This window comes from Tachysurus fulvidraco, chromosome 25 (assembly GCF_022655615.1).
Source record: "Tachysurus fulvidraco isolate hzauxx_2018 chromosome 25, HZAU_PFXX_2.0, whole genome shotgun sequence".
NCBI classification, from domain to species: Eukaryota; Metazoa; Chordata; class Actinopteri; order Siluriformes; family Bagridae; genus Tachysurus; species Tachysurus fulvidraco.
Window position 1 is genome coordinate 7,584,852 of NC_062542.1, and position 17,242 is coordinate 7,602,093.

At 37.8% G+C, this 17,242-nt stretch overlaps 1 protein-coding gene across 2 annotated transcripts in view; it reads right to left on the minus strand.

Moving 5' to 3' along the window:
• The window catches only part of esrp1 (epithelial splicing regulatory protein 1), a 17,552-nt gene extending 1,425 nt beyond the window's left edge, over positions 1-16,127 (minus strand). Inside the window, exons 1-14 of one of the 2 annotated variants that reach the window (XM_047808919.1) lie at positions 15,788-16,127; positions 14,748-14,876; positions 13,767-13,880; positions 13,490-13,604; positions 12,877-12,972; positions 12,714-12,768; positions 12,329-12,439; positions 12,047-12,179; positions 11,661-11,703; positions 11,268-11,569; positions 8,288-8,524; positions 7,158-7,344; positions 5,757-5,955; positions 1,575-1,743 (exon numbers count right to left, since the gene is read on the minus strand). In XM_047808919.1, coding sequence (XP_047664875.1) covers positions 1,575-1,743; positions 5,757-5,955; positions 7,158-7,344; positions 8,288-8,524; positions 11,268-11,569; positions 11,661-11,703; positions 12,047-12,179; positions 12,329-12,439; positions 12,714-12,768; positions 12,877-12,972; positions 13,490-13,604; positions 13,767-13,880; positions 14,748-14,876; positions 15,788-15,919 — 2,022 coding nt within the window. In that variant the 5' untranslated portion in view covers positions 15,920-16,127. Of the gene's footprint in view, positions 1-1,574; positions 1,744-5,756; positions 5,956-7,145; positions 7,345-8,287; positions 8,525-11,267; positions 11,570-11,660; positions 11,704-12,046; positions 12,180-12,328; positions 12,440-12,713; positions 12,769-12,876; positions 12,973-13,489; positions 13,605-13,766; positions 13,881-14,747; positions 14,877-15,787 lie in introns of both variants that reach the window. The other variant, XM_047808918.1, reaches the window with a different exon arrangement.
• Between the last annotated feature and the right edge of the window lie 1,115 nt (positions 16,128-17,242).

Below are 17,242 nucleotides of genomic sequence, written 5' to 3' on the forward strand. Positions count from 1 at the left end.
AGGTGAATGCGTTCTCAGAAGGTATTTCGGCTCCAGGTTGCCACATCTGGCTAAACCATGCAATTAAAAAAATAATAATTTTAATATTTAAAATAATTCTATTCAATTAATCGAGCACTGCTTACAGCTGCTGGTTAAAGATCAGAAAATTCTTTTAATATAAGACAATGATCAAGCCAGGGGTCAGAATGGCAAGGAAAAGGTCTCGAGATGGCAGGAAGCTGCAGTGAAGTGGCACCCGATATGCGTTCAAATAAAAGCAAATGAATAAATAAATTAATGAATAAATTAACATCATCTAGATCACAGGTACAGGTAAAATGCACCCAATACTACAACTTGATGTTTATGAGTAATCATGGGCCTGGAATCTACTTGATACTACAACCCAGGTCCAGTTTCAAATAGAATGGTTGAAATTTTTTGTAGGTTCATGCTAGTTGGCTTAAAGGCCAGGTATTGCTGTGTCTCTGATTTTTTTATTCAAGTTTCTGTATCATTCACTTGGGTTAAAGTTTTGGGTCAACTTATATTATGTCTAATATCCCGCAGTTCTATTGAGTGATCAGAAATTAATGCTCATCCTATTCAGAGTATACTGAAGAATCATTTATTTTATTGTCACCATGCTCACAGGAACAAACTGTTTGGACATCAACAAAAAAGTTATGAAATCATATTTCTAAGAATGCCTGTAGAGCATCAGACGTATGCATACGGAGAGGGAATATGCATCAGCAAATTTAAAAATAACTGACCTTGACCCATTTCACACCCTCAACCAACATCATTCTCAAACGTCAATATTTTTGAGTGTATACAGCTGATATCATCGATTAAACAGCTCACTCAATTTAAGCTCATTCCTGTTTGCATGTAAATGTGTTCTATTTAGTTCTGAGATCAGTTCTCCCAACCTAAGCTAATCTAATACTTTCACTGTTCCGTAATATGTGAGACGCCTGAGGACGAACAGAGATAATAAAACAGCAGAATCGTGTTACTGCAGGCCAACCTACCACACCCTGTGCTCAGTATGTGAGGGAATCCAGACCAGATGAACCTGTTCAGCTTAATGCAGAATAGAAGTATGCAACTTTTCCACAGATCCACTGAAACGTTTAAATCTCTAATGTTCAACACCACAGGAGACAGAACACACCCAAATATTCTTTACAATCACACCCTACCTGAAAACACCCAACCACACACACCTTCCAATCTTCACTGGAGGATTGGACTAGAAAGCAGAATGAGGACAGCACTGGATCACACACAATGTCACAAATGTCATTGTGAGCTTACGTATAAGACTGTTCCATAATGAGTGGATTAGTGGATAAAACATTTTAGAAGTCTTTCTAACTTCTAATTGCTCAGACATCCTCTGAAAAGTCCTCAAACTGGATTTGGCAACCACTAAACTGGTAGAAAACTTGTCACTGTGAAAAATAGCACGGAGTAACACACTCTGACAAATACTCTGACAAATCACCAAAAGTTTCATCATCAATGCCAAGTAAGTGTTAGGGTGTGAACCAGTTTGTAAAGGTGTAGGTATAAGCTCCACCCACCTGATAAGCCTGCACCATGCTGAGGATCTCCTTTACTCCGGTGGTGTAAGTATGAGTGGAGGAGTGGCCCTGCATCCTGATCAGTGCTGCATGGTGGCTGGAGAGAACAGAGCCAGGTGTGTGTGTACTTCCTGGGAAGTATCCCATACTGGGTGGAGAGCCTGGGGGGCTAAAGACAAAGGCTAAAGGAATGAATACATGTACTCCAACATTACACTGTATATTTTCATGTTTTTGTAGCATTATAAGTAAAACAACCAACAGTTAGTTTCAACACTAAATGATACTTATAGTGTTTTGGATGACATGGGGCTCAGCTTTCACAGACATGTTAGTCTTATTTCTCATATTATCCTCAAAGCTGTAAAGCGCTTGCTTTTTTCAACCTAAAGAAAGGGATGCAGCAGCTCTTTATTACTTTAGCCTCTCCGGGTTTCTCACCTCCGTATTGCTACCTGCTGCTCAAACAGATAAGGTTCCAATGCTTTTATGTCAACACCATGGCACTTGTCATTTCACAGATCCGCAATTACCTGATTTACAATCACTTTCTAAAGGGACAGATTTCAACAGTTGGTTCCTAACTGGACAGACTGATATCCCAGAAGTTTAACTGACTTGGTGTTATGGTGTGATGATTAAGTGTTCCCTTAATTATTTGAGCAGAGCAGTCTATACATTGCTCCTTAAGAAATTTGTAATAAATAGATAGATAGATAGATAGATAGATAGATAGATAGATAGATAGATAGATAGATAGATAGATAGATAGATAGATAGATAGATAGATAGATAGATAGATAGATAAAGTGTGTGAGAATCATCAGCATGTTGATTCCTATTACATCCTGAATTTTGCAGACCCAGGTCAACCTTACTCTCATTTGACTTATTCAAATATACAGCAGGCAACACATCCAGTCTTCCCGCATGCATTTCCGTATAATGGTTATAGGAGCACACACACACACACACACACACACACACACACACACACACACACACACACACACACACACACACACACACACACACACACACACACACACACACACACACACACACACACACACACACAGAGATCACGGTAACACACCCAGCTAATGTATGCTGTTCTGGTTGCGCAAGTCTTTCTTGATGGCTGTAACAGGGTCATAATTTTTACAGCTCTGTAACAGCTGCCTCAACATAGTCACACTTACAATCAGCAAAAGTTTAAAGCTGTTGATAATGCTGAACAAAAAGTAAAAAAAAAAAAAGTTAACTATCTAATAAATGATCGAATAAACAAATGAAAATACAAAGTGATGACTTCTAGTTCAACATATTTAGCTAATTTAATTACTAATGATATTTTATCAGACATACTAAAGTTTTATCAGGAATAAATCTAAGCACTATAAAAAAAATATTATACACTATAAACAGTTATCTATCAACGGTTCTCAAGCCTGGAGTTTTCCTCTTCAAATATAAAAATACAAAATTTGCATATTTCTTTCAAAATACAAAGGCATTAAAAACTTAAATTAGTGAGAATTATACACTGCACACAAAAAAATAATTACAAATTGTATTTACAATAATACCTACTATATACAACATACATACATTAATAAAAAAAAATCTGTCAAAATAAGGGACCTGAACCAAGCTATACCTTTTTGGTATTACAATTTTTGGGCACCTGTAGTTTCCTATGTTTAATTACTATTATTGTCAAAGAGAAAATAAGAATGATCCAGAATAGCACTAAAGTAAGGAAATGGAGTATACCGAGCTAATGAGAGTCTTTAAGATTAGATTTCCATTTAGATTAAATCTAGATTGTAGCAAATAACAATTTCTACTATTTCTCAATTCACCAAACCTGTAATAATTAACAGGTAAACAATATTTATTTTTATCTCGTTAATCTACACTCAGTACCCCATAATGACAAAGTGAAAACAGAATTCTAGAAATAAATTTATTTAAAAAAATAAACAGGAATATCACATGTACATAAGTATTCAGACCCTTTACTCAGTACTCAGTTGAAAGACTCAGTACTTAGTTGAAACATCTTTAGCAGCAATTACAGCCTCGAGTCTTTTTGAGTATGAGGCAATAAGCTTTGCACACCTGGACTGATGGATTTTCTGCCATTCTTCTTTGCAAATCCTCTCAAGCTCAGTCAGGTTGCATGTGGACTGTCGTTTTTATGTCTCTCTGGAGATGTTTAATAGGGTTGAAGTCAGGGCTCTGGCTGGGCCATTCTCTAGGTCTATAGGACATTCACAAAGGACATTGTCCCTAAGCCACTCCTGTATTGTCTTAACTGTGCGCTTAGGGTTGTTAGAAGGTGAACCTTCGGGCCAGTCTGAGGTTCTGAGAGCTGTGGAAAAGGTTTTTATTAAGGATATCTCTGGACTTTGCTCCATTCAGCTTTCCCTCAACCCTGACCAGTCTCCTTGATGCTAAAATACACCATGACAGCATGATGCTGCCACCACCATGCTTCACTGTTGGGATAGTGCCTGGTTTCTTCAAGAAATAACGACGAGAATTGAGGCCAAACAGTTGGTCAGACAATCTTGGTTTCATCACACTAGAGAGTGGTCTGTTACCTTGTTCCTCACAGTCTGAGACTCCTTTAGGTGCTTTTTCTGCAAACTCCAAGCAGGCTTTTATGTGTTTTGCACTAAAGAAAGGCTTCTGTCTAACCACTCTGTTATAAAGCCCAGATCAGTGGAGGGCTGCAGTGATGGTTTTGTCCTTCTGGAACTTTATCATCATCTCCACACAGGATCTCAGAGTCAGAGTGACCATTTAGCTCATGGTCACCTCTCTTACTAAGGACCTTCTTCAAGAGTGCTCAGGTTGGTCATTTGACCAGTTATAGGAAGAGTCCTGATTGGGCCAAACTACTTCCATTTTAGAATTATGGAGGCCACTGTGCTCTGCAAGCAGTTCCTTTGACTTCATGGCTTGGTTTGCTTAATTATGCATCGTCAGCTGTTAGGCCTTCTATAGAGAGGTGTGTGCCTTTCCAAATCCTGTCTAATCAATATAATTTACCACATGTGGGCTCCAATCAAGGTGTAGAAACATCTCAGCAACGATCAAAAGAAATGGGAGGCACCGGAGCTATATTTCAAGTGTTGTTTCAAGGGGTCTGAATACTTATGTACATGTGATGTTTCAGTTTTTCCTTTTCCATACATTTACATAGAATTTCTCTAGAATTCTGTTTTCACTTTGTCATTATTGGGTACTGAGTGTAGATTAATGAGGGAAAAATGAAGTTGAAGGTTTTTGTATCCAGCTGCGATATAACAAAATAGCGAAGGACATCTGAATTCCCTGTATATTGTTATACTTAAATAAGGTCATTAAAAAAAAATGTTAAAACATATTTAATATTCAAGCAAAGTAGAGGGTCTCTGATTTTGTTTAGACATTTTTACAATTTCTACATTAACTGAAGGACTTTATAACAGTGGCATTACCAATAACATATTTAAAGCCTTGGGCAAAAGAGCAGCATGTCAATTCAGCGAGAAAAAGTAATTTGCAAATCGGCTGATGTTTAATTGAATTACTCAAAATAAGCTTCATTTAAAGCTGAACAAAATACAATGTAAGGTATCCCAGTCACCCCAGGGTTTATTTAATATACATAAAAATCTAAATCTGAGGACCCTACTAAGAACTTGTTATTTTCATCATTTATAAAAAAAAAAAAAAAAAAAAAAAAAACTATAAAATAATGTACCCAGTCTGTATCACTTAAACATATTTATTTTAATTAAACATCAGATTAATTAATCCGGTGTACACAGAATTTCTTTCTAAAAAACTGTTGCGTCATCACATTTGTGGTGTACTCTATTAATTCCACTTAATGGTTCAAGCCTGATACTAACACTTAATGTGGTGTTACACTAGTGATGTATTGTTGAGATGAATTATTGAAAAAATGATCTAATATTGTTTAATAAATAAGAGTTAAAAATTGTGAACAGCAGCAACGTGATTTTTTTAACCTTGATTTGTGGATTTCTGAACCCTAGTGAACAGCATTTTATTTAAGTCTTGCCGTAAACTGGCCACAACATTCAAAAACAGAACTTAATTTAGAAGAGTGGATGCATGCGTTTGTGTCTCTCGGTACACTAATAGTTGTGTATTTGATCTTACCTTGGATAGTAGGCAGTATAATTCACATACATCTGGTTGTTAGCTGGGTAGTATGTAGTTGGGGGTATTGGGCGGGGACTCAACAGGAACTGGGAAGGGTAAAGAGCCTCCACAGGAAGGACTGGCCCTGCAGGAAGCATTGCTCCAGCAGGAAGTACAGCACCCGCAGGAGGAAAAGAGTAAGATGCAGGAGACAGACCTGCAATTGCAGGACATGAATGAAAGAGTTTAGGTAGGTCAATCTAAAAACAATAATTCACACATCTAATCACAGTGACTTGGTAATTCCTATGGTTAGTATTTTGTTTAAATTATGTTATGGACCATAACAAATCATGCCCGTTCACAATTTTCTTAATGCACCAGTTTCTCTTCACTCACCAGTGTGAAGTGGCTTCTTAGAACCACTAAAAAACAGAGTTCTTTGAGAAGCCATACAAAGAACTGTGACAGGGCATGATTATGGTACCCTTTAAAACACCTCAGCCCAGCCTACACCACGCCGTTTATCAGTCTATAATCTTCACTTCATTGTCTGTGATCACTTGTAACTCATTACCTCTTTCTATAAACCTGTTCATTGTTTGTTGTCAGAAGATCATGCAGTCACCCATGCACACAAACAATGAACTACTCACTGCAAAACAATCAGTGATCCAAACCAGCCTGTTCTACTGGTCAGTATTGTTTCAAATAGTAAAATCCTAATGGTGCAGAACTCAACATTCTAAATTTTCCTCCTTTTAGTAACTAAAATTAGTGACTGCCACCATCATAACAAATATTCAGGAGTGCTACCCTCCTCCACCAACCTTCCCAACAACGTGCACTACAGAGCCCAAAGCATGAGTGATGTCTGTGAGACTGATCGAATGATCTGGCTTCTACAGGTCCTGTAAGTGCTTGTTGTCTGGTATTTTGGTGTCAAAAGGTAAGCCACCTGATAATCTAGTCTTGATCAAATTCTAGATCTATACAGCACCAAAACAAAGTCACTCCACATGTTTTGTCCATGTAACATCTTGTGCTTGAGAGGCTGTGCATCATGCGAACAGAGCGCCATACATTTTCTAAACAGGTGAATCTTAATCACAAGATTCATTCACAAATCAGAGCCATAATAATCCCAAATCAGTCCCAAATTAGAGCCCCACCCTCCACAGCTGGAAAATAAGTAAATATGGAATCAGTCACCGCAAATCATCACAAAAAAGGGACATCCACCCAGACGATTTCACTCCTGCCTGTATCCACTTCCTATCTTCTTCTGGTGCCAGTGGACTTCTGACTCAAAGGGAGGAAGGGAGCAAAGAAAGGAGGAAGAGGAAGGTGTAAAGCGCCACCTACCCGCAGCTGAGAGAAGCAGACCCGCAGCCCATTAGCACTTACGTCGTAACTTACATGGTGGCGGCGAAAGGCCGCTCCGTGAAAGCGAGCCACCCATCAGCACCACGTTCATCTCCTGTGCTGAACAGGCGAATACCTCCACATAGCGTTCCTTCATGCTGCGCTTGTGGCAGCGCTGAGCTGCAGCATGTGCCCTTTCCGTCGACCGCATTTGGATGAATGCATCACCTGATGGACGGCCCTGTTTACAAATGTACACACACACACACACACAAATGAAACATATGTTTTCTGTCTTGACTCGGGTTAATGACATTATGTATCCTCTGAACCATTTCCCAAATTCTGGCTTCTTTATTTTTATGGATATGATCAGTCACTAGCCACAAAGCCATAGGCATGACATTAACCGAACCTGCACACTGAAAAGACAAAACAAACCCATATATGTTTTATTTACAAAACATGACACTCTTAATAACTGTCACAAGGGGGCTGGGCTGAGTTAATTTGGACCTCAATTTTAGAGTTTTACCTTTCAAATTTGTCTGAATGCAAGAATGAAACAAACATAGATTTGAACAAACCTTCAAAACAAACAGTGATTGCATTACATACTCTTTTAGTCTCATGTTGCAAAACACAGAAGACAGAAGGCAATAACCAGCTGCCCTGAAGGCTTCCATGTACTTCATGCTGAGATCACGTTTTGCTGTTTTATAAAGAATAATAAATCGTAATGCGGCGTATACAGATTTTGGCCGAGGCTTTGCTTGTCGTGTCTTGCACGTGGAAGTTTAGCGAGGTCCACTAACGAAAAAGCTATGCGACCGAACCTGTGACTAATTGTCACAAACAATGCATTCCCAAGCTAATTCTTTTATAGACAGATGAGTGACAAGATTCTTTCTGTAGTTTATTAATTTGAATAACATAACCTGTAGTAATTGGAGTACTTGTACATAACAACCGATGTAAAACCCCACAGAGTATGCAGACTTGTAAGCTTGTTAAGGAAGCTTTGTCTTCACAAAACCTTTGTAGATGTTGCCTCTAGATTATCTATGCTGAGACCATAACAATAAGAACGATCCATGATTGACTGTGTGTGTTAAAGGACTAATAATCATTAATGACACCTTAATAATATGTCAGTGTATACATTGTGTATGTAAGCATATTACCTGCTGATTGAGAACCATGTGTACTCCATGTGGTTTAATATCAGCTGTGTATTCGCCTAGGAATAGCAGGATGTCTTGAACAGTAGCGTCATATGGCAGACCTCTGAGTCTCAGACAGTCCCTCATTCCAGGTATGGCAGCAACTGCTGATGGTACAAATGCAGGCTGGGCCACCATGGGCAGGATAGGTGAGGGGGCCACTGGAATTAGTGGAGCTGAAGAATATCTGTTCAAAACCTGACACATACAAATGTGCAATGAAAAAAAAACCTTTCCACACATTATGACATGATCAGAAGAATGCGCAGCTAACTGCAGTAATGGAGCTGGGCCAAGAGGATGCCAGTATTTGCTTTCTACATAGTGCCATAATAAAATGACAGCACACTAATACACACCCTGTGTGTGTGTGTGTGTGTGTGTGTGTGTGTGTGTGTGTGTGTGTGTGTGTGTGTGTGTGTGTGTGTGTGTTCTGAATGGAACTTAACTGGAGGAATACAATACCTCTACTAATGCAAAAAAATATTTAAGAAACTACAAATGTTGTCAGTGCATAAAAACCATTTAGTTTTAGAAAGAACACACACACACACACACACATACACACACACACACACACACACACACACACGTAGTTCAGAGATGAACCTCAATAAAAATGTAATACAATAATGTTGCAGCTTGATATTACAATCGTTCAAATGAATTTTTTCTTATTAATCTACACTCAGTACCCCATAATGACAAAGTAAAAACAGAATTCTAGAAATGTCTGTACATTTACTAAAAAGAATAAACTGAAATATCACATGTAAATAAGTATTCAGACCCTTTATTCAGTACTTTGATGAAACATCTTTAGCAGCAATTACAGCCTCGAGTCTTTTTGAGTATGAGGCAATAAGCTTTGCACACCTGGACTGAGGGATTTTCTGCCATTCTGCAGAACTTAAGGAGGAACTTAAGGATAAATGCTCTCAAGCTCGGTCAGGTTGCATGTGGACTGTCATTTTCAGGTCTCTCCGTAGATGTTTAATAGGGTTGAAGTCAGGGCTCTGGCTGGGCCATTCTCTAGGACATTCACAGAGTTGTCCCTAAGCCACTCCTGTGTTGTCTTAACTGTGCGCTTAGGGTCGTTGTCGTGTTTGAAGGTGAACCTTTGGCCCAGCCTTAGGTCATCAGTGCTGTGGAACAGATTTTTATTGAGGATATCTCTGTACTTTGCCCATTCAGCTTTCCCTCAACCCTGTCCAGTCTCCCTGCTGCTAAGAAACACCCTGACAGCACGATGCTGCCACCACCATGCGTCACTGTTGGGATGGTATTGGGCATAACATGTAGAATTGAGGCCAAACAGTGTTTTGCACTAAGGAAAGGCTTCTGTTTAGCCACTCTGCCGTAAATCCCAGATCGGTGGAGGGCTGCAGTGATGGTTTTGTCCTTCTGGAACTTTGACTGAGCTCCAGAGATCCCGTGTGGAGATGATGACAGAGTGACCACACTTTAATCTCATGGCTCGATTTTTGTTCTGATATGCATCGTCAGCTGTGAGGCCTTCCTCAGAGAGGTGTGTGCCTGTCCAATTCCTGTCCAATCAATTTAATTTACTACAGGACGGCTCCAATCAGGGTGTAGAAACATCTCAGCAACGATGAAGAGAAATGGGAGGCACCAAATTTAGGAGCTACATTTCGAATGTTTGTTGCAAAGGGTATGAATTCTTATGTACATGTGATATTTCAGTTTTTTCTTTTTCATAATTTTGCAACCATTTTTTAGAATTCTGCTTACACTTTGTCATTATTGGGTACTGAGTGTAGTTCAAAGAGGAAAAATGAATTAGAACGTAGTTTAAATTTCTGAATGCACTATATGTTGCTAATCAGGAGCTATAAAAAGGTATGGAAGTGGTCACTATTTTCTCATCTTGGTTACATTTAATAAATGATTTAGCTTCATTAAAATTTATTCATTCATTTTATGTGGTATTTAGTATTTATCTGAATGAGTATTTAGTAACTGATCATATGAAACAGGCTTGTGCAAACACAAATGTTTTGTATTTTACACCCTGGTGGTGCACAAACCAACTTTCTCAACTCCTAGAACTAGCATCTATGACGTGAGCTGGATTAGCCATTACTAACTGAATAACTGTTTAATAATTGTAACTGTTTCTTGGGTATAGTAATAAAACTCAGTCATACTGTCTCTACATTGTCCTGAATGGCTATTATCCTACCATTGTTTGGATTTATCTATGTTCTTGCAAGAATTGATGAGTATTTTTTAAATACATAAATAAGTTAGTCTGTTAGTCAATTCTTATAAAACTCTTTGATCCTTACACTTTTCAGAGTCTTCTCACAGAGGCTTCACGCCACATGCAAATAATACATAATAATACAACTAATATGAAAAATAGTCTATTTAACTAAGGCATTCTTTGACTAAGGCATTCTTCGTGAACGCCTTAGTTACAAGTCCGTGTGAATTTCTAAATATACCTGTATTTACAGCATGAAATGACTAGTTGTTAAAAAAGTCAATAGACTAATTAATGTTTAATCATTAATAAGAAATAAGATTGTTTACCAGTCAAACAATGCTTTACTGGTAATGGGTTTTTTGTTGGGTTTTTTTTTGGGGGGGGGGGATTATTTGTATTTGTATTATTTGTATCTTGTTTTTGAGTAACTGAGGTTTGAATTAATTTTATGTGAACGATTTAATTCTAAAATTAAGAACAATAATAGACACCCTGGCTATGCTTCACTGAGCAACTTTGAGAACCGCTGACCTTATAGTTTATAATGATTTCCATATCATTTTTTTTTTATTTAATTACTGTACTCTATTCATGAATATTAGTAAAAATCCATTTAAGCACATATTGCTTTGCAGCCTGATAATAAAAAAAAGCTCATCAAGTCGTGTTGCCTTTCCATAAATCATAGAGAGTATAAATATTTCTACACACCTGTTGCACCTCTGCCGCCGTGCTCTTGAACAGCTCAATGTACCTCTTGCCCAGGATTTCCTTGTGCTTTTTCAGTGCGTTCTCTGCGTACTCCTCACAGGAGAACAAGACAAAGGCGTCCCCAGTGGGCCTGCCATCAGGAAAGCGTACAAATAGTATACCCTCTGTACCATCCGTCACTGGGCATGATGGTGAGAAGAACTGCAGGACCTGCTCAGCTGTGGCAATAAACGGTAACCCCCTCATGCGCACGATCACCTGGTTCTCCCGTGACAGGAACTTTGCAACTTCATTTGAAGTGCCTGTTATCAAAAAACCAAACAAAGTATTTGTATTACGTTCAACAATGCTTGTGACAAAAACGCACAAGAAGCTACGAGGTCCACTTTTTACCTCCTGCTATCTTTAAGAAGTCTTCCCCAGTTGCTTTATAAACCTGGAACACAAAACAACAATATTTTCTGTCCTGTAATTTGACAATAACTTTTATAACAACTGTTATACGAGGCTGCATGTAGATATGAGCCGTATTCAGAGTTAACGATTTAAGTTCAACAGTTACTTCAATATTTCTAATGAAAAATGTTAGTGTTGGTGTAAGTTAGTGTAGTCAAATAATTCAAATGAAATGTGTAGTTGAATATAAATAAATAAATAAAACTGCACACAGTTCATTTTAATTATGAATAAAATGGCGATTTTTTTTGTTAATACAATGTGCTAATAAATTCTAATTTGCATAAAGATTTTGTGTACTAACGATGTCTAGTAAAATGCACCTCAATGTATCTTGAGCCCATGTGGTGTTTATGTCTCTGAAGTGCCAGGTCCCGGTGTTCTTCACTCTCAAACCGAACAAGTGCCTCACCATTCCTTCTGCCCTGAGCATTCAGACACAGAGCAGCCCCCCCTCTACACGCACACATACACACACACATATATAAACACACATACAAATACACACAGAGAGCTCTATTATTACATCTGTCTCATGTTATAAATCTATAAGCCTTGTGCTTTGTTGTTGTTAGGTACACTCTATTAATTCTTTTCAAACATACTTGGCAATGTTGAGACCCCTGAAGAAACGTGCAACATCTTGGTCTGAGGATTGCCATGGAAGACCTCGAGCCCTGATCACAGTATTGTCATCTATCCGCTCCAGCTTACTGCTGCAAACACATCAGATGCATATGCAACAATATAATCAAGAAACAAGTATTATATGAAGTGTTACAACACATATATAACATAAGTGCAGCATAATCGTTCATAAAACATCTATATAGATAGATAGATAGATAGATAGATAGATAGATAGATAGATAGATAGATAGATAGATAGATAGATAGATAGATAGATAGATAGATAGAGATGTTACAGTAAGAAGCATTATATACACTTAAGATAAAAAAGCATCATATACACTTAAAATAAACTCTTACCAGGTACCAGTTTCAAACTTCTCATTCACTTTCTCGGGGCATGAGAACGCTTCACCTGTGATGATATTTTACAGCTTAAAATTAAACTTTCAAATAATTTGTTTGGCTGCATTTCTGTGTGTTTGTGAATGTGTCTGTGTATGTATAGAAGTGTGTGACTTACAGACAGGCTCAGAGATGAGTGCTAGAGCAATGCTGGACATCTGTTCAACCTTGAGTGCAGTAAAGTTATTGACAGAATCCACCTTTACATTCAGGTCTGACCAGAGATGTTGTTAAGGAAACTTACCAAACAATAGACTCCAGACACCTTAATTAATGATAATAACGGGATACAAAAGTGCATGATAATCGTTTATAGTAAAACATTATAACCTCTAATGCATAACCTAATGCAAACATAGTCCACTGAAAAGGAAAGTTTATGATTCACCTGTGTGTATATGACTATATATACTCAAGGGTGCATGTACCTCTGAGTGCATGTATGTGATGTCATTAGGTGGGTGTGGCAGTTTAAGCTTGTTGGCTAAACATTCTTTGCTTTCTCTTCGAGTTTTATTAGGCACACACTATTGTCCATCTATTTGCATTTCAAAACCTTAGGCTCCTGCAGCCAACACCCTTTTCCGCACACACACCCACACCCACACCCCCCCCCCACACACACACACACATATTCCTTTCATACATACTAGTATATGCCAACAGACTGGATTTTCTCTGTAAATTCCTGGATGGTTGATAAAATAATAACAAAAAATGTTGAAGGATACAATCTGCCATAAACTTAAGATCCAAGTCCTTCAGATCAGCCGCAGATGGAAAATGCTTCTTGAACTCTTTCCGCAGGTCAAAAAATGAATAACAACAGTCAGGTAGTGTGATGTTCTGCAAGAAAAAGTGCACCTACAGTTAGATTCATAGATGCTGGTGAAAGAATTTGAATCCATGTAACATTAAAAAACTGCACGTAGCTCTGACATGACTGATAATGGATAATATAATGTAATGGCAAGGTTATAAGTAAGTTTGAGAAGTAGACTTTTATACCTTGCTGGAAGCCTCTGGATGCAGAACCTGACGCAGATGAAGCTGACCATCGGTGCAGAGGCAGAAGGAATTCCCTGAACTTGTGCTGGTTTCTGAGTGTAACCTTTCATTAAACTAAATGTGCAACACACAGACACACACAGTTAATTAACTAATAACTCTCATGATATATATTGAACTGAAATTTAAAGCAGGTTAACAGAGTCCCACACACATTTCCCTAGTACAGCATCAACCTTATAGCTAAATATGGACATGAAGCAAATCAAATATCGTTAAAGTAGCACAGCGATCATTATGTTCTTAACCTATAATTTATAAAGTTAAACTACAGAGTGTCCAAAAAGTCAAGAACCAATGTCAGCAAAAATAGATATACTTAAGATCATATGCTCTACATGTTCCTCCTTAAGTTCATCATCCCCATCATTTTTTCCCCCAGATTTGGCTCATCATACATTTGAACACGATATTCACATTGGTTTTTCAGACACCACATATAGCTATGAAAATGGTACCCTGTGTGATGCCATGGGATATTCTCTGAAAAGAAAAAAAAAATCTTTTAAATGTGTCAAAAAATAAAAATCATGCCATGCCGAACAGATACAATCTGAGTCACAGTGAAAGACAAGTTGAAAGCAAAGGCACAGAATAAGCAATCAACTCCCTGAGGAAAATTCCACCTAAAACCGCAATGCACAATTCCAGTGCTCAAAAATTCTTGGGCCAAATTTAGTAGCTGGTAACTTTTTATATAAATCATTTTTTAGAAACATAAACAAAACATTAGTCCCAACTAATTATTTGAACTTAATAAGTAAGCAATAAAAAAATAAATACTGCAGATAAATGTGATTCCACTCGTCAACGGTTTACTATACGTTACTGACTGTTGATCAGTGGTATCATATAAATCAGTGAAGTAGAAAAATCAAATGTGTGGTCAGTTTACTCATTCCATGCTGTTTTATTTCCCACCTGATTGAGAGCTTGTTCGAGAGGAGCTGCAGCTGAAAGGGCCTCCTCACTGAGGCCGCTCACTTCTCTGCACTCGTCCGTCACTTCCACACTCTCCGGCTTCACCAGCACTTCATTCACTGCACCAGTCTTAAGAAAACCCCAAGAAACATTCACATTAAATTGACATCATTTTTTTTTTAAATCCACAAATAATTCCTCTAAACAGGGCTGTTAGAGACCAAATATCTGTCTGACTTTCTTTTAGTGAGTTTAGTTTTCAATATTTTGCAGCGCCTACCTAGAGCCTACATAGAGCCTACATAGAGCCTAAACCTTTTTTTCTTAGCAAAACAAAATCAAAACAAACCAAAAAAATATATATACTGCCAGAGTGTGGAAGAGTTTTTTTTTTGGTTTGTTTTGATTTTGTTTTGCTAAGAAAAAAAGGTGTAGGCTCTATGTATGCTCTGCAAAATATCTAATAAGTAAGTTTGTTTTTTGTTTTTATGTAGGCTCTATGTAGGCTCTGCAAAATATTTTATCTCTAAAATATTTTGCAGAGCCTACATAGAGGCTACATAGAGGCGACATAGAGGCGACATAGAGCCTACACGTTTTTTATTAGCAAAACAAAATAAAAAACAAAAAACAAAAAAACAACAACAACTCTTCCACACTCTCTGGCTTCACCAGCACTTCATTCACAGCACCAGTTTTAAGAAAAACCCATCAAGCATTCACATTATATTGACAAAAAATAACTTTTTTTAATCCACAAATAATTCCTCTAAATGTGGCTGTTAGAGACCAAATATCTGTCTATTAGAGATAAAATATTTCACAGAGCCTACATAAAGCCTACATAGAGGCTACATAAAGCCTACATAGAGGCTGCATAGAGGCTACATAGAGGCTACACCTTTTTTTCTTAGCAAAACAAAATCAAAACAAAACAAAAAAATAAAATAAAATAACTTTAATAACTAAAAGTAGATTATTAAGTATAGTCAAGCTCACTTTGCCTGCCTCACACACTGGGGGGAAAAAAGGATATTTACCTTTTTAGTGCTTAAATTCATGACCTGCCACACAAGCTGAACGATTTCCTTCTCGTCTGAACCTAACAGCTCTCCGCTCGCGCCAGACGTCGTGGTGAACAGCAGCACCAGGTATTCAGGATTAACCGTCATTTTTATTCCAAATACAAAGTACAATTAAAAAAAAAAGAAATAAAGCAAAAGCTAACAAACCAAATCCCTGATACCAAAGAAATCCCCAGGTGACAGTGAAGTAAGGGCGCCCAGTCACCCCCACACCTAAGAACAGGTAAGCACTGCTGAGTTCCTTTATGTCTCCGTGGCCTTCCGATCGCGTGTGAATCTCTATGCAAAAAAAAAAAAAAAAAAAAAAAAAAAACAGTCGCCCGAGCCCCGTAATGGCTGCTCGCGCTCGTGCTCGCTTTTGTGCGCGCCTCTTACCTGGCCAGCGCCCACGTGACCCACAGGTAACGCGTTACCTGGCCGGCGCGAGCGCTCTCTCATTGGTGCTCAGAAACAGGGACGTGGCAACAGACCAGGAAAAACCCACACATTCGCGTACAAATCATAACTCACAACAAAGCGGGCTCAATAAACCAGTTAATTCATAATTACATTCTTAGAAGAAAGTGATTTGCGGTGATACTTTCAAGCCTTGAATCTTTATTATAAGCCATATCCAAGTTTCCAAGTAAATACTAGACAAGGAAGGCACAAAAGATGGAAAAAAAAAAAAACATCTCCCAGCTTCCCAAAACACAAGCTGGTAGAAAGTCATTAACAGAGGCGTTTTTTAAATTATTATTATTATTATTATTATTATTATTATTATTATTATTATTATTATTATTATTATTATTATTAATGCTATATAAATATACAGTTTTTTTTTTGTCTTATAGACCAGTTTGACCAGTTCAGCCTGTGTTTGGGAAGCTGGGCAAAAGAAACTGGATTTTCCACAAGGGAGGAACATCTATTGTACCCTTTAATATCTAGCTTTCATCTGGGAACATGGATATAATGTACCTTCATAATGGTAGCAGAGTTGTACCTCCGTGCTGACATATCAGATTCTGTAAGGTACCATTTCACGTGAAGGTACAAAAGGAACAGTACAATTTAGTTACCTTTTTTCTTCTGAAAGTGTACATAAAATAAGATCATCACATAAAATAAATGTGATCTGTACCAAATTAGAAGCCTAAACTGAAACGAGCTGCACTGTTTGTGTTGTCCCATGAAACTGTCTTTATCCATGTTTCTCTGTTTGTGAATTTAAGCTTGGCTTTCTTGCACATTTAATGTAAATTGTTACATTGATCCTTTAGCTTTACTCAAAGTTATTACAGTCTAATTATACCTTACACTTCCTTTAAGATAAACTATACCTACATTCCAAGGGGAAAGAGACATATTAATGGGACAAAAGCTAAGGGATGTTCCCCATCTACTAAGGAAAGGTAGTTCAAATAT